Below are 25,858 nucleotides of genomic sequence, written 5' to 3' on the forward strand. Positions count from 1 at the left end.
CGAAAATCGCTGCACAAACAACAAGGTTCGGCCCGTAAAATACCGTGTTCTCCGGATTACGAGACACCCACCCCCCTCTCTTGCTGAGCGTGTATTTTTAAAGCCACCCCGTTTGTGAAGTCCGCTGTCTTCTAGCCCCGCTGTGCGAGGCCAGATTTGTTTGATTTTATTAATGACACGGGGGGCGGGGAGGGGGGGCGCACGTGTTTCGTGTGCGTCTTACTTTCCAGATTGGTCATTACATCCGGAGAATACGGTAATCGTAATCATTCCTCTTTTTTTTTCAAGACTACAACCACCAACATTGGTTAGCCGCCCGCCAGCCGGCCTCGTTTTTCAAGTGACCTGAATTCTTTCTCGGTATTACAGGATCACTTTGCATGTGATTATTCTTCATCATTATTATTATCATCAGCCATGGTCAATCCACCGCTGGATGAAGGCCATCCCAAGCCACGTGTGATTATTATAATGTTAATTATATATTTTTGCATTTGTTGAGGTTTCATCGGTGGCGCATTGATTAGGACGTTGAGCTGAAAACCCGGCCAACCTTTGTTTTCCTGACTCCCCCCTCCACCTTCAACCGTGATGAAGTAATTGCCTGATGAAGTAATAATCAAACAGCCCCCTGTACACTTCACTGTATGGAAGAGCCCCTCATCGAGCAGTGGATTGACACGAGGTCTGTAAATTATTGTTATAATTTTTAATGGACTTATTTTTTCATCTAAACCTTGTTGGGGTTGGGGGGGGTACAGTTAAAAGTGTGGCATTAAACTAAATGTGCAGCCAGGGCTGTACGAAAACACCACCTGTCCCCCGTTACAATTCCGGGGCGGTGTCGGGATTTTTCACGGGGGAGTTTGGAGAGGAGAGGGGTGGTGGTGGTGGTGGTCGCGGGGCCCGCACAAAGACCCCCACCACCACCACCTTCCTTGGAACACGACGATTACAGGGTAGAGCCCACACCGGCTAGGAGGGTTTTGGTGCGAGCGGTAACCACTGCCTGGCCCAGGCCGCCTTTGCCTCCCACTGCTGATGATGGTAAAACGCACCGGGGCACACCACGTGCTCGTATTGAAGGCCGAGTCGACCTAGGGGAAGGGCCCCAGAACCGGTTCGGATATGTTACCAAAGATGATATTGATACTAGCCTTTTGCCCGTCCAAGGATGGGTGTATTGCAGTAAATCTGAAACTTGCAAGCGAAAAGCAGACCTCGACGTGATATTCATTGCATCAATTCGTGTGCATTTTGCAAGGGCGCGGTGACACAGACTTATTTCATTTATAAAGGTTCTAATCCCTTGTTCATCACGACGTCCTTTTTACTTTGATGTCTCAACAGCGCTACGGAGACCACGTGACGTGAGGGTTCTGCCTTTGTCGTGAGGGTTGTCAGTTGACGCCGAGGGGGGAGGAGGCGCCTCGCCCCCCATGTGGAGTGACGTCACCTGCTCATGAATATTAATTAGGGGGTTGGTCGATGTAGTGACGTCACCTGCTCATGTTATTAATGAAGGGGGAGGGTGCTCCATGTGAAGTGACGTCACCTGCTCATGATAATTCGTGGGGGGGGGGTCCATTTGGAGGACGTCACCTGCTCATGAATATTAATTAGGGGGTTGGTCGATGTAGTGACGTCACCTGCTCATGTTATTAATGAAGGGGGAGGGTGCTCCATGTGAAGTGACGTCACCTGCTCATGAATATTAATGAGGGGGGCTGGTCGGTGTGGAGTGACGTCACGAGCGTTAAGGACAAGACATTCCTGGGTGATGATAATATTAATACGTGCGGTAGACACACACAGCGGGGTAGTGAAACCCTCTGCTGCCTATAACAACTTAAAATGAACGATTTGGTCGTCTCGTCGCGACATGCACAAGCACGCTGGAACTGCGGTTATGCTTTTACTGTTACAAAAACAACCACTTTTGCATCTCCACACATTTATCAACCCACGCCGTATCGTCGCAAGGTAATAAATAGTGCTCGACCATTAACAGCCAGACTCTCTCTCTCGCTTTCCTCTGCTCTCATGCTGCCCTAATCTATTTATCAGTTATAGAACAGCCGACTAAGGCGGTCTAAAGTGCAACACCGCGACACCTTCAAAAAGGATGTTTGGGGGATGGAACATTTGGTGGTTGTGGGGGCGGGGCCAGGGGGGAGGGGTCACGAGGGGGCGTGGTCATGAGGGGCGTGGTCAGGGGCGTGGTCAGGAGGGGCGTGGCCAGGAGGGGGCGTGGTCAGGAGGGGCGTGGTCAGGAGGGGCGGAACCAATGGGAGGGCCAGAGGCCAGGGGGCGGGGACGCGAAGAGGGGGCGGGGCCAGAGTGGGGGGGGGGCGAGCAGGCGACACGCCCAGCTGTCCTACATTTGCCTACGCCTACATTTATAATGCCACACTAATGACATTTAGGAATGTATAACCTCCCGTTGACACAATGCCCATTCTTACCCTGCAATATTTCCAGGCGGCTCGTACCTGCAAACAAGGAAGGGGTCACAGGGACTAGGACCAGGGACGATGGCCAGGGACGATTGCCAGGGACGATGGCCCGGGACGAGCAGTGGCGCAAGAGAACACAATTTTTGACTCGTTCCGGATCGCTCAGTGGCACCGCAATTTAGGCCGAATTCGGCAAAGCGGCCAGCGGGGCAGTTGCGGTGGCGTGGTGGATGGCAGAGGAGAGTGGGCGATAATTGGGACAGATATGAATTTCATGGAGGGGTTGGTGGCGGTGTGGTCTGGGGAGCGTTCTGAAATTTAAAAAGTTTTGCGACCCCCAAGATGCCCTCGAATGGGCGTCGCGAGTCGGGATTTTAAGTTGCGAATATTTCGTGTGGAGAGTTTGAATGAAACCGGCACGATCGATGAGACAAACCCAATGAGCCACGCACGGATCACAACAATAACAATAATGTACCAATAATAACAATGACGACCGTGATGCCAATACTGTCATTTATCAAGGAAATACCTAGCGGAGTCCCAAGACTCATTGTCGGGAGGGTGGTGCTGCTGCACTTGGATGTTTGTCCAATTCTATTAATGAACGGTTGGTTTATACGAGTAATATACGAGTGTGGTAAAATCATGGATAAGAGAGGTTTAATGTAAGACCCCTCATAGTAAGGTGGGTTTTTGTTGCCGAAAGCAATTATAAATTTGTGATATTTGAACCAGGCCTTGCCAATCCATCCCACCCTCCCCAACTCGCTCTGACCAGCATGATAAAGTATGGTCAAATAACCTGGAATGATCAGCACGGCGTTGGCGAGAATGGGGTGGGGGTCATCCGGCAGCGGACTGACAAACCGCTTCGTATTTGAACCTTATGGTGAGACCCCGGGGTCCCGAAATCGCAATTAATTTGTTTATTTTTGGGCGACTCCGTCCCACCGCGCACATAAACGCTGCGACCCGCCTGGCGGGGATCATTCTGTTGTCGTGTCGTGTCAAAGCGCAGCATCAGCGAGGACGAATGTGCACAAGAGCTGAACAAGCGAATGCACTCCCATGCTCGGGTATGGGCAGGATCATAAGTCTTATCCAAGCTGCTCAAACTGCCTACACGACTTAAGTCCTTTATTTGTCATAACGGTGTGCATAATAATACAGTGAAACTGCTCTCGTATCTTCATTATTATTTGTGACCTACCAATGTCTGCAGTCAGAATCAATCGATGACAATCCTATTACCTGCAGATGAGATGCATTGCACCGTTAATTCCTCCTGTTTGATAATACTTCTCTTGTCTGTATGCATCTGTGCAAATAGGTTTTTTTTGCGGTTAAGCCATAGTCCCCACATACCGCTCGGATCAATGCGGATAAGAGGAGCGGCGACCCACTACTCTGTAGAGTGACATTGGTATAAACGCTTGTTACAATATGAACAGCGCATTGAAAACGCATACTATTTTATGTACTGTTGACAAAGTGTGTTCACAAATCCACACTGAGAAACACGATGATTGACAAGGGGGTGCAAATTATTTTTTTCGATAGTGTATATAAATAGAGGTACTGCAGATAAGTAGTTTTCATTTTTAAACGCATAGTTTAACAAGACCACACTTGCTACCATCCTTCAAACCCATTGGTGAAAAATAGCAGCACAGTTTTTTTTTACATTATTATATAATGTTTATGCGAGAGCCGGGGGCTTATGGGACCCCGGGGTACCGCCAAGAGGTTCATTTTAATAAGAAACAAAAAAACGCGCCGTTGAAAAAAAATCTCCGCAAAGCGGCTGGAAGTTGCGGGGAATGTTTTTACAACAGAAAATGGAAAGTATTTCCCCGATAAAAAAACACACCGCTAAATGCGCATCGCTGTTCATTCGTTCGGGTGTTTTGTGTCCACGGTTATCACCGGGCCACGAGGAGGGGGTTAGTGCAAGGTTTGGGGGTTGGGGTACAGAAGGAGAGAGACACGGGAGGGAGGCGGTGGGATGAGGATTGTTCCGAACGGAATTTGCATCATTCACGTTGGCGGCCGTTTACGCGCGCGCACGAGAGAGGTGAGCGTGTCGGCACACGGTCCAAACCCGTCCGACGGCATTACAACTACGGACGTGTCGGCGGGTTCCTGCCCGTTCGCTCGCTCGCTCACTCGCCCGGCCACCCGCCCGCAACACGCGGGGCTCCTCTGGCCGCCCTCCGCACGTTACGCGCTCACTCCTAACCCCGGCCCCACGGATTCAGCAGAAATCTCCCACGGCACCGCACCGGCCTTGGGAACGGATGCTCATGCCGGCTCCGTAAAATTCCTTAACGACTGTTTTTGCTCTGGACCTATGCCCCCACGGATCTCCCTCGAAAACCAGCTGGGTAACTGGCTGAACGGGATTTTCCCTGTAACAGATAAACATTGATTTATTGGGAGCATAATTTTATCCACCTAGTGTCCAATGTTGTCTCAAGGGGCTCTCACCTCTCTGGTAAAGGTGAATGGGCAAAATTGCAGCCCAGAATTTTTTGGCTAACGCCACTGGAGGCAGAATTGGCCTCCTCTAGGCAGCGACACACAAACAGTGGAGAAGCAGACTAATCCACAATTTGGATTTCAAAGGATTTACATCTGCATCCCATATTATTTGGTTCGTCAGATATTCATGCGGCGCGCAAAGACAGAAACATTAAAGCGCCGAATGTACACATCTCTCACAAAAATTACGCATTGAGGAATATTCACTCGCGTTATTGTCAAAACATCACCATCGGGCTGAAAGCAAATACATGTAACGAGTATAATTTATTTACGAATGGCAGCCTAGGCGGTTGTGTGAGTGGCTTGGCGGCACGCCAGCGTGCTTTATATGCCGAGTACGGGGCACAAGTGATGGAACGGTGCAGGTGGCTCCACGACCATCGCAAGCCAGCCAGTGGGCACGCGGCCTGTGCCCTTCGCCACCGTGTGCGCTAGTACCTCACTGCCAGCCAGCTATCTGGGTAGCCGCTGAGACGGGGGGCAGCCGCATGGCTTCACCAGTCATCCGACGAGACAAGCCAGCCAGGCAGACAGGCTGAGGGGTGAGCCAGCCACAGGGCCACTCAGCCAGCCATATAGCCAGCCAGCCATATAGCCAGCCAGCCAGCCATATAGCTAGCCAGCCAGCCATATAGCTAGCCAGCCAGCCATATAGCTAGCCAGCCAGCCATATAGCTAGCCAGCCAGCCATATAGCTAGCCAGCCAGCCATATAGCTAGCCAGCCAGCCATATAGCTAGCCAGCCAAGCAGGAATCCAGTCACCCATACAGCCACCCAGCTGGCAATCCACAGGCAGCTAGTCACAAAGTGTAAAATAATTGTATAATTCATTATGTAATGCAAAGTGTGTTTATACGGTTCATATAAACGGTGCACAATTATGCAAATATGGCAGTTTAGTGGTTTGTGCACATGTACATTATGGCAATTTTTTTATTCAATTGATAAAGTGTTGGTAATTTATCAACAATGATGATGACGATGTTATTTATAACTATGTTTACAATATACACAAATGTGCATATTATGGGTGAATTAATCAAACCGTGCATGTGCGTGCCACCACGCTGTGTAATTACCTTAAAACGCACATACGCAAGTGTATTCAGCGTATTATAAATGTTAATTAATTACTGCACCTTCACTTGCAAACTGATCCGGGGTCATGCCAAGAGCTGGCACCGAAGTTAATAATTTCGTTGCTTTATTGTCGTTGCATGCGCTCACTCTCCAGAGCCATTCTTTATTTTTCCTTTCGCATGTTTTTGTTTTACTGCACGGGGGGAAGAGAGTTGGGGGAGGAAGGGGAGATGGAGGGGGCGGAGGTGGTGTAGAGAGAGAGGGGAGAGGGAGGAATCGACGGCAGGCCCCCTCTGCACGCACGGCCACTTGTAAATTAGTTCTGCCAGGATAAGAAACGGCCGTCTCGGAGCGGACTGAATGAGCAGTTGTTGTTCTTTTTGCCCACAGAATCTCACAGAAATAAATCAAAACGATCTCGCACAAAAACACAACAACACAACAACGACCACTTGCAAAGAAGCTATGGAGAGGCTTCTGCTGTCGAGACGTGGAGGGCAGACGCAGGCTGCGTTGTCAAATTTGGTTTCTGCCACTCCAACAGAATTTTTACTTGCACTGTACCGACCGCTTTCAAGTTTCACGAAGATATTTCGCGTGATGAATTGCCTTTGATTAACGTGGTGATTTTTACTAAACGTTTTGGGTCTTTTGCCAGTTGGGGTTTTTACGATGTGAACGTATATGACCGCACGATAACACGGGATGGGGTGTTTTTGTTTAGCGTCAGCAAGAGATGGCATTTCAAACTTGCCTAAAGACATTTAGAGAAGTCTTAGTCAAGGACTGTTTTCGGCCATTTTCCCGAGATTCCTTGTTTTTGTCAAAACGCAGTCCCCGTAACTTAGCTCTGCACCGCGGGCTTCGTGCCTGCCTTTAAAAAAAAGTTTATAAGTTTTGTGATATATGCATTACGAAGCATGGTATGAAAGTTATTGGGGGGGAGGGAGGGAAACAAGACAGACCCGTTTAGCACGGACAACTTCTAAGCCGGCTCGCAGGAAACGTGAAATGGGTTTAAGCAAACCCACTCCTCCAATATTGATTGTGGGCCCGCTGCTGCGGCTCGTTCCGATAAAAATCACTGGACTGCTTCCATTTTGAGCTAATTTGCCAATTATCCCCTTCCATGCGAAATAAATCGCTTCCTGACGCAACCACAGCGACTTGAGAATCTTTCGATTTAAAGCTTTCGTGACTGCAGGGATTCATCTTCTTGGTTCTTTCGGTAAAGTCACGTAGAATGGAAATAATAAAATAATAAAAATAAAACATCATAAAATTATTCTCACGACGTTTCGGCCACAACGCAAGCAGCCGTCCTCAGGTGAAGACCAGGTCTGTCGAGAAGACAGAGTCTGCATGCGTTTGGAAGACAGTCTGCTTACGTTGTGGCCGAAACGTCGTGAGAATTATTTATGTTTTATTTTTATTATTTTATTATTTCCATTCTACGTGACTTTACCGAAAGAACCAAGAAGACTTGAGAATCGTTCGCAGGAACCGGTGGGCCTCGGAACGAGCGAGCAAGAGAGCGAGCGAGCGATTATTCGACGACGGGACCGAGATGCCAACGACTCGCCGGCAACGATGAGGGGGGCCCCCCTCTCACCAGCTGCCCCCCCACCAGCCGAGGGCATCTCCCCCCACCACCACCAACGGCAGTCACGATGCAGTGCAGCAAGTGGGATCATGCTAACGGAGTGGGGAGGGGTCAAGACTCAAATGCCCAAACACAAGCAAAAAAAATTAAACTCAATACTGTGATGCTGCACTGGTGGCAATGGTGCACAAACACAAATAACAACGGCACATTTGTCAAAAACACTGCCCTATGATTTTTTAAAAATGCATACAACGGGGGATTAAGACCGACAATGGCCCCGAGTTTCATTTGCGGTTTTCTGAAACTCTGGTCGTCTAGACTCCAACTACAGTATTCCCAATCTCCTTCACTTAAAACATGAGTGTCAAGCCCTTGCGCAAACCTGCACGGATTGGTAAATCCATCGGGGTGGCGCGGGACGACGGGGTGCTTGCGTATGTGCGCGTGCATCGCCGTGCGCTTTATTTTGTTCGTCGGTGTCACATTTGTGCCAACACGATCCTTCATTACTTGTTAACCGCGTGTGCATATTTATATAAACACTGTATATTTAGTACATGGCCAATTTATGATTTGTATTTATATACTGGTAGATTTAGCATTTTATCATTTCCATTTAAGTACAATGAGTAAAAGGTTTAAACAAAAAAAGGTTCAAGCGTGGACCCCGAAAAGGCATAATCGGAGCTCTATTTAGCCTCAAGTGTTTATAGAATGTTCACGTTTACACAAACACCTATTTATTTATAAATCAATAAAAAATCTCCGTTCAACTAGAAGAAAGCAGGTTATTTCCTGCAACAGTCCAGCATACTGACTAGGGCACTACGCTGTATATAGGCACAACGTCCACAAACGTTTATGGAGCTTGCTTGGCGACTAAATTGTTCTAGATCGTTATCAAAACACACAAAGGACCGTACTGTAACGCTATATATAGGGAGATTGAGTTTGTTTCAGAATGTTTTTAAATTAATATACCATTGCCTCAGCTTCTATCCGAGATTGCCTGAAGACTGCAGTTGATTAAGATGCAAAAGAATTATCTACACAAGCAGGACGCTCCTTAGCAAACAGGATGGGACAAAGACTGGCTTCATACTTCCAGGGAAGTAGTTGAAAGGGTCAGACTGTGGGTGGAGAGGGAGGGCACATATGTGGTGGTGGTGGTGGTGAAGGAAGGTGGAGCCGGTGACCGGAGGCAGGGCCTCCTCTAACAAAAGAAACCACCAGAACTATCGTATAAAAAGAACGCCCACGTGTTGAAAACTACCACGTGTGTTTTCGTGTAAAAACGTTGATCGACACGGCGCGGAAATTAAAATTAGGCACGAGGACATTGTGGACTTTCAGAAGCAAAGCACGGCCGTGTGCCTGTGGATTGAATGTTTTATTGAGCTCTGGTGGCAGTCGTGGCAGTGGGTGAGGCAAGGCGATGGGTGTGGGGCATCATTGCAGGCCGGACCACACTAAGGACTGTACTCTGACAATGTTGAGAATAAAACTTCTAAGGCTGTCCATACCGACCCGTATCAGCAACGCCAAGAGCGATTGAACCGAGGGGGGTCACAAAGCCAGCCACTCAGTCCAGCGCATGCCTCTTGGCAGTAAGGCCTGCCCAAGAGGTATCGGGTTACACCGGATCATTTAAGACGAGCTAAAAATTTGTTATGTCATGGTCCAGAAGTCAACACTGTACTAAATTGTGGTGGGGAGGGGGAATGTCTTTTGAATGTGGAACGCTCCTGCATCTACGACACGTTTAGGTGCCAATTCCACCTGCGCCGGGTTTCAGTTTCCCCGCCAGGCCAACGCTCTCTGTTGCTGATGATTTTGCTGGTTTTAACATCGGATATATATTGGGTATGTAGAAGTCAAATTGTGTTTCTTTATAGCGAGAAAAACTTTTTCAACTCGTGTCATTTTCAGTGTCTGTTCTGTTTCTACGTTTGGAATTTGCTGTTTCACGGCGTTTATTCAATGTATTTAAACCCAGTAAAATGAGAGACTAGGAATGAATGAGTTAATACCTCTTCGTAAACGCTTTCTGGATAGGTTTCCGATTTTTAAAAATCTTCTTTTTTTTTGCACAATTTTGGATCTGTTTTCCGTATTTTTGAGTATGTTGCACTAGTTGTTGAATTGAAGTTTTCTTCATGCAAACAACAGTGATGTCACCCATGACATGGCACGTGACACTACTTGTGTCGGTAAAAAAATACGGAAGTGATGTAATGTGATCATTTGTCATGACATCACTCTCAGATCAATCTGCAAACAAATGTGTTTTTTTCCAAACCATACAAAATGTAATATCTGGGCCAGACTTTTGTATATTTCAGATTAATTTTAATATCGGGAACACCTCCCTAATCTACAGCGATAACCAGGTGGAGGGCAGTTGGCTCAGTGGTTGGCACACTGCCACGGCTGACATCAGTGGCGAGTAAGATGAGTACCGATCCTCCTTCACCAAACCACACTGAATAGCACGGGGGCGAAATATGGTCTCCACGATAGACACATACCCGTCAACATCCTTATCGGTTCCTACCTAATGACAGACCAATTCAGACCTTAGTGGTCACCCCGTGCCCTTAAAACATATCAACGTTCATCCTACAAAGTCTTTCCCATCACAAGAGAGAAACACAAACAGACAAAAAAATGTTGTCCGTATCGAAATGGCTGTATGCCGTATGGACCTGAAAACTCAATTTCCCTGTACAAGAATACGGGGTAAACCGTATGGGTTTACAGGTACGTAGACGCGGCATGGGGAGAGTTACCACCGTCCAAAGGTGCGTACGTTATTATTTTAATTACAATGACTAACCAGGCACGCTCCCAACAATGCAATACGATTGTAAGGCCTCCGAGATGCAAGGCATCCAGGTGGTTCAACGGGAGCGTGAGCGGCACGCGATCGTAAGGTTGCGAGATCAAAGCCTGGTTGGGAGTTCACTCATCCCATGATCTATTCGGGATCGATACAATGAGTACCATTTTGTGGAAAAGGCAAGTGGATGGGCAATGGACAGACTCACCCACCTCCCCGTCATAGTAATGTGGAATTTGGCTTAGGGCTGTAAACAGGAGATGAACACCGCCTCAGTGCTCACTTGAGCAATAAATCTGTTTGTAATGCCATTAGACGCAGGGCACAGTGAGACACACACACAAAACAAAAGAAAAAAACTACAGTATCGAGCATTTGCATTCACAAGGGATGCCTCATTAGCGATGCGCGGAAGAAAACTATTCGAGAACACGCGGCGGCGATGACTGTGGCCAACCGGGCCGGCAGCACGCCGAAGGCCCGTGCAACGCCGAGGGGCCCCACGGACGAGACGTAGTTGCCGATGGCGCATTCCTCCCCCTCTCGGCGGCAACAGAAAAAAAAACCCCGCTAATCCCTTGCGCTCATGCCAACCGCTGGAAAACGCTGGCACGGAAACGGCAAATACCAACGGGCGCACACGGAGCCCGCAGCGTGTGTGTGCGCGAACAGGACAGCGTGCGGGACATCTGTAATATATGTGCCCGTCATGAAAAAAGCACGTAGATTTATTTATTTCGCGTGCCCATCCCCGGCGTGACGTTTGAAACAAATCACCATACCATGTTATAGTATACGAGTATATGTGATTTGCTATTTGCACACTTTTATTTCTTTATTTAGGACCTGTGTCAATCCACTGCTGAATAAAGGCCTCCGTCATGCCCGGGGTCAGATATGGGAACCGTTTGAACATGCTTCATCATGCTGGTCAGTGCGGGTTGTTAGTAATGAGGACGGCGCACATATATTAATTGCTGCCAACTCAAAGCCTCAGCCCGGCATCGAATTCAGTGTGCCGGGTTCAATATTATCACAGCGCGCTAACCACCATCGTGTACAGTCTTTCCCCGTTCTAAAGGTTAATTACATTTCTATAATTGCCATGCTACCGTGTTGTTAAAGATTACACGCCTGCACTACACTTGGCGTTGTAAACATCAGCATTACCGTGGTGGTGGTGGTGGTGGTGTTGTTGTTATTGTTACCGGTGACGATAACAACAGGGAACCAAGACGCTGCTCAAGAAATTACTAAGCGTCCCCGGGCCTGGAATTTGAAATTCATGCAGGCACCAGGCGCAGCTTTGAAGCAACGTTTCCACGGCTAAGTTTTCATTTGGCGCCGCAGAAATCGTCCAACTTCCCACCCATGGCTCTCCACACTCCCACCTCCTTCTGCTGTATCCGTTTACTGCTACTACGGCTCACACTTAGTATATTTTCTCGTGACATTTCTGATGACTCTCGAGAACGGGTCGGCAACCAAAATAACAAAAAAAGCCATTTATTTCGAATTCGGTATAAAAAAACAATATTTCAAGAGCCGCAATGCATGTAAATACGAGACGGTGGTGCTTAATAAATAATGTCACAAAGCACTCCTTAAAGTGCCGCATGCGGCTCCGGAGCCACAGATTGCCGACCCCTTGCTCTAGAAGTCTACCCAGCGACACCCATCAACTTTCTGAGGTTCCTTTGGCGTCTTTCCCCTTCAAGGAGTTGGCGACACTGCAACGGGGGGGGGGAGGTACAGAGGCAGCGCCGGTCCACGCAATCTCAAAATCAGTTCGGACCAATTCCCAGCGCTCGTGGAAACAAGGCCTTCGTGACCTAGAAAGTTGTTCTGCGGACGGCGGGACGGGGGAAGTAACTCACCGAGCTGCGCGCGCTCCTTCTCCACGTCGCCAAAGTCGAGGCCGCAGACCGCGGGCGTCCCGCGCGTGGACGCCAGGCCCTGACAGTGGGCCCCGCGCGGGGAGGGGGCGTCGCGGGTGCCCGGCGAGGGGCCCCCGGCCCAGGGGGGCAGCTCGACGCCCGAGGCCCAACGCACGAGGTCCCGCAGGCGCAGCACCACCTTCTCGGAGACGGCGAGCAGCTCGTCCTGCACGCGGCGACGAACCCGCGAGAGGGAGGAGACGGAGGGTTACTGACGCCGCAGAGACACGAAAGGCACCACACCGGCATCAACCACCACCACTGTGGCTTCCATTAGGACACCCAACACATACACTATAACAATGACAAAGACAAAGATCCCGCGTATAGCTTTAACAGACTGTTGGGGTAAGAGCTGTTAGCGAGCACCTATTAAACCCAGCACGGCACACAAGGGGGTGGGTGGCCAACACCACGCCCGGCCGCCTTTGTCTCCCTAGTGGCGATGTTTACACAACGCACCAGGTACTCATTTGAGGCCGAGTAAACCTAGGGGAGGGCCAGAACCAGTTCAGATAATCGTCACTGGTGTCGGCCGTGAGCGGGAATCGAACTCGGGTCGCCGGGTTCGTAGCGCAGCTTAGCGCTAACTGCTGCACCACCGCTCCTCATACTATACCACCACTGCTGCCACCACCACAACCATCATCACGACAGCCACCAATACTGCCGAGGGCAACCAACACTACGGTAACGCTCATCACCACTTCCACCGCTTCTGCAACCAAACAACTTCAGTATCCGCCAACGCCGCCACCGCCGCTCGCTCGTGCCAAGCGACTCGCCAAATCACCAGGGTAAATTAAGAGTTTTATTTAATAGTAATCATGTTTGAAAACAAAACACGGCACCGATGATCAACATTCAACAGAACATGCGCAAATGAAGCAAAGTAAAGCTCACGGATTAGTAAAAACGATCTCCAAGTGCCGAGTTGGCTGTTACCCAGGCAACAGCAGTCGTGGTTTTTTGGCATTTTTTTTTAAGTCAAGGTGTATGCCACTGTGTTCTCCGTGCAGTTGACACAGTCACAGCTCAGGTCTAGACTGAAGACTTTTTTGTTCTCTCAAGCCTATAGCGAAAACAATTTTAAAATACCATCGTGTCTGTATTTTTTTTTTGGGATCGCACGCAATTTATTCGTCTTATCAACGTTTATTTTTTTTGTAAAGCATGTGGCTGTGTATCAATGCAAAGGAATAGTGGAACTGAATTACGTTTAGTGGGTTCAACCGAGTCGCAGACGTCCTCTTTGGAGGCACCACATTTATTATCACCAACACACAGGGTAATAACTATCCCTTAACATAATAACAACTTACGGTGGTGACCACCAGGCTAACTACACTAATTACAGCTACAACGGCCCGGACCACAGCTTGGGTCCCTGTCCACGTGTTGGAGACTCTGTAGAACGTAGACAAAGAGATGCACACACACACACTGCGGTGTAGTGATAAAGAGTGAACTATATGGAACAATATGCGGTGCGGCAGCCAATCGGGGTTGGGGTCGCGCAAAGATGCCAAGGGATTTTAAAATATCTAACCACACTGAAACAACGCCAACACGCACAGACCCCCCCCACCCCCACTGACCAATCACAAGCTCACAACACAAATACACAACGCACCTGAGCCCCACTTTCCCCCCATCGTATCTCATCAACCACTGCAAAATCCATATTAATGTGGGTACGGCTCAAAGCAAAGCAACAGACGCGCTCGCGAACCACCGCCACCGGGCACACACCTGGCAGGTATACCTGGCCAGGTATACCTGGCCAAGCACTCAAAACGCGACGGCAAACACCGTCTCAGCGCTGTGCGAACCTTCAGGAGCGATCGCGTCCGAAACGTTGAAAAAGTTATCTCCTGCACGCAAGCTCCGGGGGCGGCTGTTAGTTTATAACTCGACGTTAATATTTTGGGTCGTAAGCCACTCTTGCGTTGCTCAGCAAATTAAGGAACATGAACGGCCACAATTAAACACAAATTAAGAGCGAATAACAAAGAAATATTAATGGGGGAGGAGGAGGAGGGGGGGATGAGCCGACGCGTAAATCCGATCTGATTAGCACGCATCCACAATCCCAACTAAATTTATACCCGGCGTTACTTGAAATAGCATCGACTCACAAGGAGACATCTCGTGCTTTATTTACGCGGCACAAATGGTCCCCGGTGAGGTTAACGCATTCATATTTTTTTTCGTGCCTTGCATAATGCTTACGCATTTCTCCCAAGGAGCGGAAACGCTGCACGGCTGTAGTAGTCGTCGTAAAAAAGATACTGTATATAAAAATCACAGAGCTGCTGCACATGGGTCAACCCACAGCCACAAGAGCACACATGCCTCCCTCCTCTATCAGATGCGTGAACAAATGGTCGAGCCTGCAGCTCAGAATTTCAACTTGACTGGCTTCCCCGTTTTCACGACACTTTTCTGCAATAAGTCGCCGTCCTCTGTTACAAAGCTCACACATGCGGTGGTGGCGCTGGGTGCCAACCGGCATGTTTAGCTTCGGCCGCGTCGTCTCTCGTACACTCCGACCAACCTCAAAGCGGCCTTCCGCGTCAAACCTCGTCATCTCTCGAGCCAGACGAGGCCCTCTGCTATCACGGCTCCAGCCGCCTGGATTTCACCGCGTCCTTCCCCTCTCACTGCGCCACACGTCGGGCATCGTCCCCTCGTGTTAGAGACTCTCCAAGACTTCTCTGAGTAATTCTCCCGCGTCTCTGAAAGTCCCTTTTTTAAGTTACATTTGCGAGCGTTACAATTTTTTTAATTAAAGAATGAATGGATCAAACAAGCAGGTTGGTTACACGCACTCAAACATAACAGACGTGCCACATTTTTTTCCTTATCCAAGCTTCTCTTGTCCTGTCAAGGCTGCTGCTCAGTGCCCCGCGCAATAAAAACGCAGAAATTAATTCCAGATGGTGCGCTCTATTTTTCTTTAAAAGAATAAATCCATATTTCTCCCGAAGCAAGCACACGTGAAAATCATTGATTAGCCTGCACAAAAAGCATTCACAACGTCACAAATCATTTGTCGTTCAGTTACGCGCCGTGTTCTAATTCTTCCAGCATATGTACAAAAAATAGAAAAATTATATCCAGGGCTCAATATTTGCCGAGGGCCAATTTTTTTTGTCAAACTGTACGCTGCCTTGGGAGTGACATTTAGACATTCCACAATGGTGCCCTGCTCTAAATTTCACAACAACAACCAACAACACATAAAGGGAAGAATCAAATTTTTTTATGAAATAAAGTTACGGAAATTAAGCACAACCACAGCGCGATAATAAACTCGGTCTTGGACTAAACGAGCCAGCAAAAGTGTGTCTGAAAAGTGTTTGGCAACTACACAGATTAAACAGGGGTTGAACAGGGCCCCATGGTTTAGAGATTGCTTTCGCTAGTAACTTATTGGCAAGGCAGCAGCATTATTTTGTTAAACAAGCCTGACTTTGCTGATGAGACCCAGGTCTCTCCAGTTCAGTGTTTGCTTGTTTAAACAAATTCTGCTGGATAATGCTCAGCCCGAAAAGCCAAGAGGCTCATGGACTCAAAATATTTTCTATTCATATTTGTGACAGAATAAGTTCTGCGTATATATTTTAATTACATATGACGATGCATTTATAGATACCTCACTGATTTCTAATGAAAGAATACGTTTTCCCCTTTTTTTCTGGCAACAAAACAGGTGTTAAGATGTTAAAACACCAAACTGAAACCTTTTGCAAGGAATCATGTCTGCATTAACCACAATGCTTGTGGTGAAAATACAAACAAAAAACATGCCCTGACAGTATATGCATTGTCTTTGAAACTGATTGGTCCACACCAGAGACAGCTTTCTTTAGAGCCTAGTCTCAAACAGTGGTCTAACACAGTGGTCTAACACTGTTTGAGACTAAGCTCTAAAGAAAGCTGTCTCTGGTGTAGACCAATCAGTTTAAAAGACAATGCATATACTGTCAGAGTATGTTTTTTTTTCACAAGTATCTGTGGTTAATACAGACATGATTCCTTGCAAAAGGTTTCAGTTTGGTGTTTTAACATCTTAACACCTGTTTTGTTGCAAGAAAAAAGGGGAAAACCTATTCTTTCTAGATTTGAAGCTTTCGTGACTGCAATGAATCATATTCTTAGGTTTTTTCGGTAAAGTCACGTAGGTAAAACATCAAAATTAATGAAAATAAAATAAAATAAAAAACAAAAATCACGACGTTTCGGAGGCAACACAAGTCTCCGTCATCAGGTGGGACCGTCACAGCCGAATTAGCTGCCTCACTTGATGCAGCTAATTCGGCTGTGACGGTCCCACCTGATGACGGAGACTTGTGTTGCGTCCGAAACGTCGTGATTTTTGTTTTTATTTTATTTTATTTTCATTAATTTTGATGTTTTACCTACGTGACTTTACCGAAAAAACCTAAGAATATGAAACCTATTCTTATATTCTGACACTGGCAAAGGAGGTCCCATGATGATTTCTAATTAACCTGATAACTCCCCCTTCCCAACAGGTGAATGGATATGAAAGAGCGATAGCTGATGAATAACTGTAATTAGATTGATGGGAGACGAGTAGAGGCCTTGAAAAAATATATATTATCAGCTTATCTATTAAACGGATTTACGTGCATGCCACGGGAAGAAACGTCTCCTCTCTACCCTCTGCACACATAACTCTCAATTCATATAAATCACAATCAGAATATTTATTTACACTGCAGGAATCCGATGAGCAATAAAGCTCTTTTTCACAGATGTCCAAGGGTGATGTGAGCGAATCATCATGGGACCTCCTGATGTGAGCGAGCGAACGGGCGGCGCCTTCAGCGCAGTAACGCAACATTCATTAAAAAGGCAAGGGGGGTTTTATTCTTCTTTAAACCCGAACAACAACAACGAACAACAAAACGAGACTTGCGGGCTTTGCTTTTTCACTTAATAGAGAGTGCAGGACACACTGCGCTGCCAGCTGGACACGGACACTCCTCGCCCGCTCTCGGGGAGGACGGGAGGAGGAGGGGAAATGGGGTGTCAGTTTGTCCAGTGGTGGATAGCTTTTTTTTGTGGAGGTAATGAAAAGGACAAACAGTCAACGTGGCCTGTGATGGTGGTGGTGGTGACGACGCAAGTCCACTCACGCCGAGCCTTCAGTGGCTCCTGCCCCAGAGCCACCCCCAACAATCGCGTGTAAAATGGTGGGCGTGGTGAGACAATGAAGAGTCATTTTGGCATCATTACCAAGCTCAAGCTTACAGCACGTGCTTTCATATATATATGCTTTTATATACGCTTTTATATAGATATAGCTGTACATGCTGATGCAATGTACGCATGAAACAAGAATGACCCAGGATGCGCCCTCTCTTGGAAGCTAAGCAGGCGTTGAGCCTGGATACGTTTTGGAATGTGTGATTGACGCGTGGGCTGCGCATGATCAGGGCGTGTTCATGTATGATGATACTCTTAACAATAAACTATACGGCACGGGTTAGGGTTACACACTGCCAAAAAAGCACGTTATTAAATGTAAGGAAACTCATTCTCCCCAGTTTAATTCTTTTAACATCACCCCTATATTAATATGTTACCACCACAGCATAATGCGATTTTCACATATAGATGAGTAATTCAAGTGTTCCGTGTATGTATAAATGTATCTAAATTATATACTGCATACACATTTAACGAGCTGTTTGCACTTTAAAAAAGTAAATGTACAAGCCACTTGTTAAAATCACGTAGCAAGTATTCTTTTAATTCTATGTTTAACTAAATTCAACGTGGCGTTTATTACCGTGTTAACCGAATGTAACGTTTCTAGACAACACCAACTTACACACCACTAGCAAAGTCTTGATGAACACCCGCCTTAATAACAAACGCCAGGCCCACTTGGGGACCACGTAAGTCAAATCAAGTTTGGTTATCTTACAGCAGCGGTTCCCGTTCCTGTTATCCAAGGAGGATAAACACAAGCTATGTTGCAAGGGTCTCCTGTTGTTACAAGTTATTTAGAATGCAACAGAGTTTCTCACTTTCGTACCGTCTGTATAAACTCTTACGGATTACAACATGAAAAACAGTGATAATTGTTGCTGGCCGCTTGGCCTTTTGGGTCTGTGGCTCAGCAACCCTGATGAGAAATACAACTTTAAAACGTTACAAAATCTAGACCAGGTATTAAACAAATATAACATTTGTCAGTCAGATGCGTGCGGCATGAGCCACTAATATACAGACGGCAGATACACAAACGTTCCAAGTAATTACTACCACGTTATTTTGCGGGGGATGCAGCCCTGGTGTTAATGATTTGCGCACTGGACTTGCAATCCAGAGGTAATCAGTTGAACCTCCAGTTGAAACAGTTGTGCAAGTTTCTTAAATCCCCCACCTCGTTCCACCCAGCAGCATACATGGATACAGCACAGTCTACGATAGCTTGTGTTGGGGAAAAGTGTGGCTACTCCCATCTCTTCCGAGGTATCTGGCCAGAGAGAAGAGTAGGTCAAAATACAATATTAGAGGGGCTCTCTCAAGCTCCCATCTCGCGGAGGCCCTCTTACAAGCGGCTGGCGTGAGTAGGCGATTTCAGGGGTGCACATTTCACCTTTACTTTATGACGACGCTGCCGCTTTGCAGCTGGAACACAGACCAACGCAAGGGATCTGGTCGCAAAAAACATAGATTCATCACTGCCTCCGTGTGCAGTTAAGGGTTGTGATTTCACACATTCCACGGCGAGCCATGGAGGAGGCGGCAAAACCATCCGTTCCATGCCCTCCATCTATCACCACCACCATCGCAGCAGAAGCGCTCTCCTCCCTCCCAACATCGCCATTCTCTTTCCAAGCCATCCTTGTGTTTTACGTTGTAAAAAAAACATGGAAAATAGCATGCCGCTGGGTTTTTTATTATTCCGTTTTGCCAGAGGTTGACTTGCCACACCGTTCAAGAACACAGCAGCAGCTGACGGGGCCGCTGTTCCGTGCCACATGGCAGAGTCTAATGTCGGGAATTATTGCAATCCACGCCAAAATAATGTCGGCATTATTTCCTTTTTTTTACTTGTTCTGAATGAGTTTTTTTTTTAAACCAGGAAAGAGTACACAAAGATTCCAGGTACTTAATGGGATTTGGGTTACCACGGTAACATTCGGAATGGAATTTTTTAAATCCTCTTTCATGCATTACACAATGCCATTATATTAACAGCAATCATATGCCCCAAATACATGACAAGTCCTGATTAGTTCCCAAAAGCCAGATCATTTACCGTACTTTCGTTATTGTGTTCTTGTAAAGTGCATACTGTTATAAATTACGTGTGTTACATGCCGTTGGCATTCACTTCATTTTGTTTCCATGAATGCACTGTACAGGCATCATAACTTCATGAAAATCTCAAGCACAATGCAACTGTTTGTATAAATACATCTAATATTACTCCAGTGTCAAGGTCTCACTCGCTGTTTGAAGTTGCACGGCGAATGAAATCGGTTCATATTGTGATCGGTGAGACGTGAACTCGTACAAAACGTGTAATCGCATTTTGATTTGAAACTTTCGTGACTGCAGGAATCCATATTTTATTTTATAAAATTTTATTTTATTTATTTTATAAAAAAATTATATTTTCATAAAATTTTATTTTATAAAATTTCATTTTATTTTATACCTACGTGACTTTACCGAAAGAACCAAAGAGTATGTAATCGCATATTCGCTTCGACACCAAAGTGCAATTTGGCCGTTATTATTTTAAGAATGGCATCAAGGAGTTGCAGTGAATTCTCACAACCCACACCAACAGCTGTCACGAAGTTTGCGTCACTGCTCAGAGCGCGGAACATGCTTCGCGTTGTCCTTAGGACCCTCCCCACCACCACCGCCCTTTCCTGCTCCCCACAAACCCACGCCTCCCTGCCTCTGCTTCCACCCCCCACCACCACCACATAATACCACAAAGCGCGTGGGTGGAGCCTTGGGAGAGGTCAAAAAAACATTTTGGTTCAGAGGTCACGACATCACCACCAGCCAATCCTGTGGGGCCGTCAAACCCCAAGCGCCACCCACCCAGTGACCGCCGTGGCCACGCGGCTAACCAGGGGGCCCACACTCTGCGACTTGTACAGCCGCAATCGTTACTGATAGAACGGCTTCCCCCTACTGGGGGCGACTTTGCCAACGAAAACATCTTCGTGCGGCCGGCGTTTTGGCAATTAAATCTTAAGTTTTAAAACATTTTCAATAATGACTCTGGCATTATTGTCTAGGGGATGTTTTCTTCCAGCAGTGAGTGGACTTGGCCTTTAGCCGATGATGATGACACTGGTATTATTATTAATATGGCTGTCACTCGTACTCGGGGGCCATCCATTTAGTACACAAAAATCTGTCAAAACTCCACCTTCCCCTGTACGCACGTGGACTTTTTACACCCCCCCCCCCACCTGACTTGCACCCTGACCCGAATCCTATAGAACGGCCGATTTTTAATCCACGCAGAAACGATCAAGGATGAATAATATTAAAGTGTTTTCATTTTAATTAATAAAAAAAAAATTTACCTACGTGACTTTAGCGAAAAAACCAAAGAGTAATATTAACGTGTTTACGCAAACAGACAGTCCCCCCCGCCGAAATATCTAACTCATTTGAAGGCCAATGTAGACAAATTATTATCGAGGCTTCACCCCCACCCCTGTTACCTATGCGTACATTGTCAGTAGACCCCCCCCCCCCATACGCAAGCGTATGCATTTGGGTTAACCCCCCCTCCACCCTCCATGCGTACGTCCTAAATGGATGGCCTCTTAATTAGTATGGGCAGAACATTTTAGACCGGTCACTGCCCGGCACTATTATGTCCCGTTTAAAAATGTCGTGTGATTCTAAGCTGTTGTACCAACACACATATTTGCGAGGATACGTTGGTTTGCAGCACACTGAAATGTTTTTCTTGCGGATCTTTGGTCATCTTCTGTTAAGATTCAAAGGTGGAAAACTCTACTTCTGGTATTATAGCTTAACTTGCATGTTTGGGAGATGTTAGAGTTTCAAAGATTGTATTTGTCGTGAAAGGCCTGGATCCCGATGAGAGTATCATACTAGCTATGGCAAGTCATAGCTAAATTTGTAAGTAATTAAATTATGGGTTTAGTATTCGTAGCAATGTTTTAAACGTATATGAGGATGGTTTTCCACAAAATTAACATCGTTTTGAATTAACTAAACTTCACCGTTACAAAAATGAATTCTGTAAAATACCGCCATGAAGATTGAAAGCTGTATATTTTTGCAAAAAACATTGAGTAGAACAAAAATGTTAAGTGTCATTCTAAAAGCAGGAAGTACTTTTACACAATGTATAACGTAACGGCAAAAAAAACCTTCTTCACGGTGAAAAATGTTGCTCATCGTTAAAATGTAGCCAAAAAAAAATGTCACGATGTAAACGGTTGTCCCAACTTAGTCACGATAATTTCCCAAGGAAGCTGATGATTGCTTACATGACTCATTCATACTAATCACGTAATCCATTTACCACCATCGTATTACTGTATAGTGACAACTTTCGAAAAATATATATATATTCTCAACACCCTTAAACATGTTACAGGAAAAATACCGCAGTTAAATTTAAACACCATGTTACTGTAAAACGTCGTTGGCAGACCAATGTTTTAATGACATTGGTAGTAAACAATGTTAAGTGTCATGCTAAAAACAGGAAGTACGTTTGTACAGAATGCTGAACATGAGGGTAAAAAATAACTCCGCGTAAACGTTTCCAAAAAATATAAAAGCGTAAAGGAATAAATACACACTGTACTACCACCACCCTATCTGGCTGTCCCAAGGGAGTCTCAACTGTAAGCGAAATTTTCCAAGGAAATAGATTTGTTTAATTGTTTAAGTGACCAATTACAAAATCGATGTACTACTACTCTTGTAGATTATTTATTCTTATGTAAGTGAAACTTTTTAAGGAGGGAGGGGAGAAGACCTTCAACACCTTAAACCTGTTGCAGTCGGTTTATACTTATTTGGCGAACTCCCGTTTCCAAAATGACATTCTATGGCTGTAACACATGGGGGAGAGAGAGAGAGGGGGGAGAAAGACGCAAATGTCTTCAACAGATGTCCGTCTTGACAACTGTTCCCTGGAAATACGGCGACACAAATAAATGAGTTCGCTGTACAAAAAAAACTCACAGCAACCAAACATAGGCTCAAGGTTTTTTTTTGTAAAGACACAAAACTCGAAACTGGCAGTGTCTAACGTTCAAACTTATTTTTTTAAACCCCACATTTAAAAAGAGTTAACGTGTAATTTAATCTCTTTTGCCTTCTTTAATAAAGACGCGGACCGGGGTTGGGTGGAGACAGCTGGAGGTTGTGTTGGGGAGGGGGGATGGTGAATGGAAGAATGAGGTTGAAAGTTGGGAGAGGGTGGAGTGGAGGGGGGTGATTGGAATTTCTCCACCAGAATCTGGACTGGCGTGTGCAGTGAACACTGATATAGTCATTTCTATATCTAGACGATCCTCGGTTGAGTGAGACAATTTATCACAATTCTATATCAAAGAGCTCTCCATTACATGTCCGTGCTTTTAATTATCCGGGCCAAAACAGAAATACTTCAGTGCAATTAATAAGTAACCAATGAACTACTAGTCGTACGTGTAAGATGGCAGAGAAAACATCGGTGTAAAAAAAAATTCCTTGTGCAGTTTCTCAATGTTTTATTATGTTTTCGAGAACATATGGTGTTTTCATTCCATAAAAATTCTGACATATTCAAAGAAGAAAATTTACTGGTTAAATAGCAAACGCCGTGCATGGTCGGCTGCCGTGCAATGTTTGAACAAGCCCAACTAAACAAACCTCAACCTCGTAGTTTTACATACGTTAGCAAACCCTTTCCCCTGTGAAATCATGAAGGTATTTATGCGTCATACAAGCGTGCATTTGAAGCGCGCTCCTTTGCTCATTAAAAGCAGTGCACGCTGCATTGACCTTCAGCTTGCCAACGGAAACAAAATGCAGAGTTGCCAAGACATATTCCACTCAAGTCATCAGTGCTTGCCTCCCAGTGGGGGCTGTGGTAGGGTGGTAGAGCATCGAAGTCTGGGTGTCATTCAAAGTGGCCACCCGCCCCGGCACCAATGCCACTAACACAGTAATACCATCTAATTTGTAGATACACCCCACTCAAAGGCAAACCCGCCTACCCACCCAGCAAACTCAATCAACCTCGCCATACATACAGCCACCACTTACGCCACCCAATTAACCAAGACTCCAATCCACTTATTCAACCACCCAACCAACTCCCCCCACCCCAGCCTATGAACCCGTCTCAAGCAAGCTCAGCTGAACCCCACTTTCAACCCACTTGCCCAACCATCAACCCACCCCATCCCTTCCTACCGAAGTACAGTACTTACAACTAACTCCACCAACCCAATTAAACCTTGCCACCTACCCCAAACCCAACTTTTATTACTCACCAACCCCCCTGATCACACTCACCCACCGGGCCCAACCTTTCAACCCACAACCCCTTTCTCTGCCCTCCCCTCCCAGCACAGCCTCAACAGGCGTAAACTTTATATAGGAATGTAAATAACAGCATGGCCATTTCTCGTCTCCCGCCGCCGTGTTTCTCAAGTGGGGAGAATTCTTGTTGCCGTTAAAAGAAGAAGAAAAAAACACATGCGATTCTGACTTTTGCGCGCACACACACATAAAAAGTTGTGGCAGCCAGGCCCGTGTTTAAGAATTTTGAGTCTGTGCCAAGCAGGAGGGTAGAACACGCATTCTACTCTGCATTGTACAAAGCAAACACACGAGGGAAGGAAGAGCCATCGACTTGCACGGCGCTTTTATGCTGTTAAGTCTAAAAGTGGCCTTTCGAATAAAGCTGTTGCACACTACATCACATATTACACCGTGCACTTAACTCATTATCGTACTGTACTGTATTTACAAATCCACAATCAACATTGTGTGTGCGTATTCCAAAAGCTCGCATTTGTCAACTGCAGTGCCCTAAAAGTAAAAATATATATTTTTTGTGTTGAGTTTTTATTATTTGTGCCTTTGCCGCACTGCCAACGCAATCAGGGGCATGTTTTGTACAGTTTTGAGCACATTAAAAGGGGTTGTGTTGTTTGGTCACATTCATTCCCGACCGCCTTTGTATCCCCAGTGCTGTTGGCCACTTAGCACACCAGCTTTGAGTTTGTAGACGTAGAGATCAAATGTCAGGATCTGTATTTATACCGCAGGAATCCGATGAGCTATAAAGATTTTTTTCACAGATGGCACAAATTATAAATATTAAGATACAATAATGGTAATTACAGATCCACGTTGTGTATATTACATACACTGTGCATGACATTCCATATGTACATGTCACATACCAGTAGTACTGTATTACAAAAATACCCACATTCGTCGATAACACTGACATTTAAAGGAAAAATATATAATAGACGTTTCGAGCAGTAACCCTTGTTTACAGCACATAAGAGGCAGGCCAGAAGGGAGATAACGTGGATAATAAGAGTTGTAGACTGCACGTTTACACCATGAGGGCCTGATGAGAATAAAACAAATATTTTCTGATTACCAGTTTATGTTTTGCATATGGCATAAGTTAACCCAACAATAGCCATTGTTTGATAATGCAAACCATTAAAATATATAAATATAACACTTAATATATATGCGCAATTACAATGAATGTGTAAAGCACACAAGTGTGCACGTCGAGTATGTGTGCGGTCGTGTACTTTGCCCGTACACAGGTGGTGTTTGAACACGGCAAACTTTGTGAGTTTTGTTATGAATAAGGGCCGATACGGAAAATATAAAGCGCATTGTTGCAGCAGTATAGATTAACCACGTTGCGCCATCGCCTCTGTCGGCGCGCAGCCACAAGCCTCCGATTTTCATCGCACGCATAATCGCCCCATTTAAACTCCCTCCCAGAACAATAAATTCGCAGCTAAAATTAAACAAAACCCACCACAACGGCCGTATCAAAACAACAAAAACAAAAAAAGGCCTGCGAATGCACGAGGAATTTTTTTTGTAGCTAAACACTGCGAACCTTAACCGACCCCTTCCACCCCACCACCCACCCATCCCCCTTACTCAACCGGCACCGGGAACGCTTAGAGGTGGAGGTGGTGGGGGGGGAGGTTGTTTGGTGAGTTTGTGCACGCGCAGGAAGCTGTGGTGCACGGCCACTCCGCTTCTGCGCGACTTGTTTTCCAAAGCGGCATTGACCTTGCCAAGTCACGTGACGCCCGCGCGCATCTCAGCTCCGTCACCCAGCGGCGGTGG

At 46.2% G+C, this 25,858-nt stretch overlaps 1 protein-coding gene across 1 annotated transcript in view; it reads right to left on the reverse strand.

Annotated features, from left to right (window-relative positions):
- Positions 1-25,858, reverse strand: part of LOC144721523 (uncharacterized) — a 61,327-nt gene that overhangs the window by 18,429 nt on the left and 17,040 nt on the right. Inside the window, 1 exon segment of the mRNA XM_078599196.1 lies at positions 12,407-12,632. Within this exon segment, the coding sequence (XP_078455322.1) occupies positions 12,407-12,632 (226 nt within the window).

This window comes from Lampetra planeri, chromosome 12, assembly GCF_965212315.1.
Source record: "Lampetra planeri chromosome 12, kcLamPlan1.2.h2, whole genome shotgun sequence".
In the NCBI taxonomy this organism is placed as follows: domain Eukaryota; kingdom Metazoa; phylum Chordata; class Hyperoartia; order Petromyzontiformes; family Petromyzontidae; genus Lampetra; species Lampetra planeri.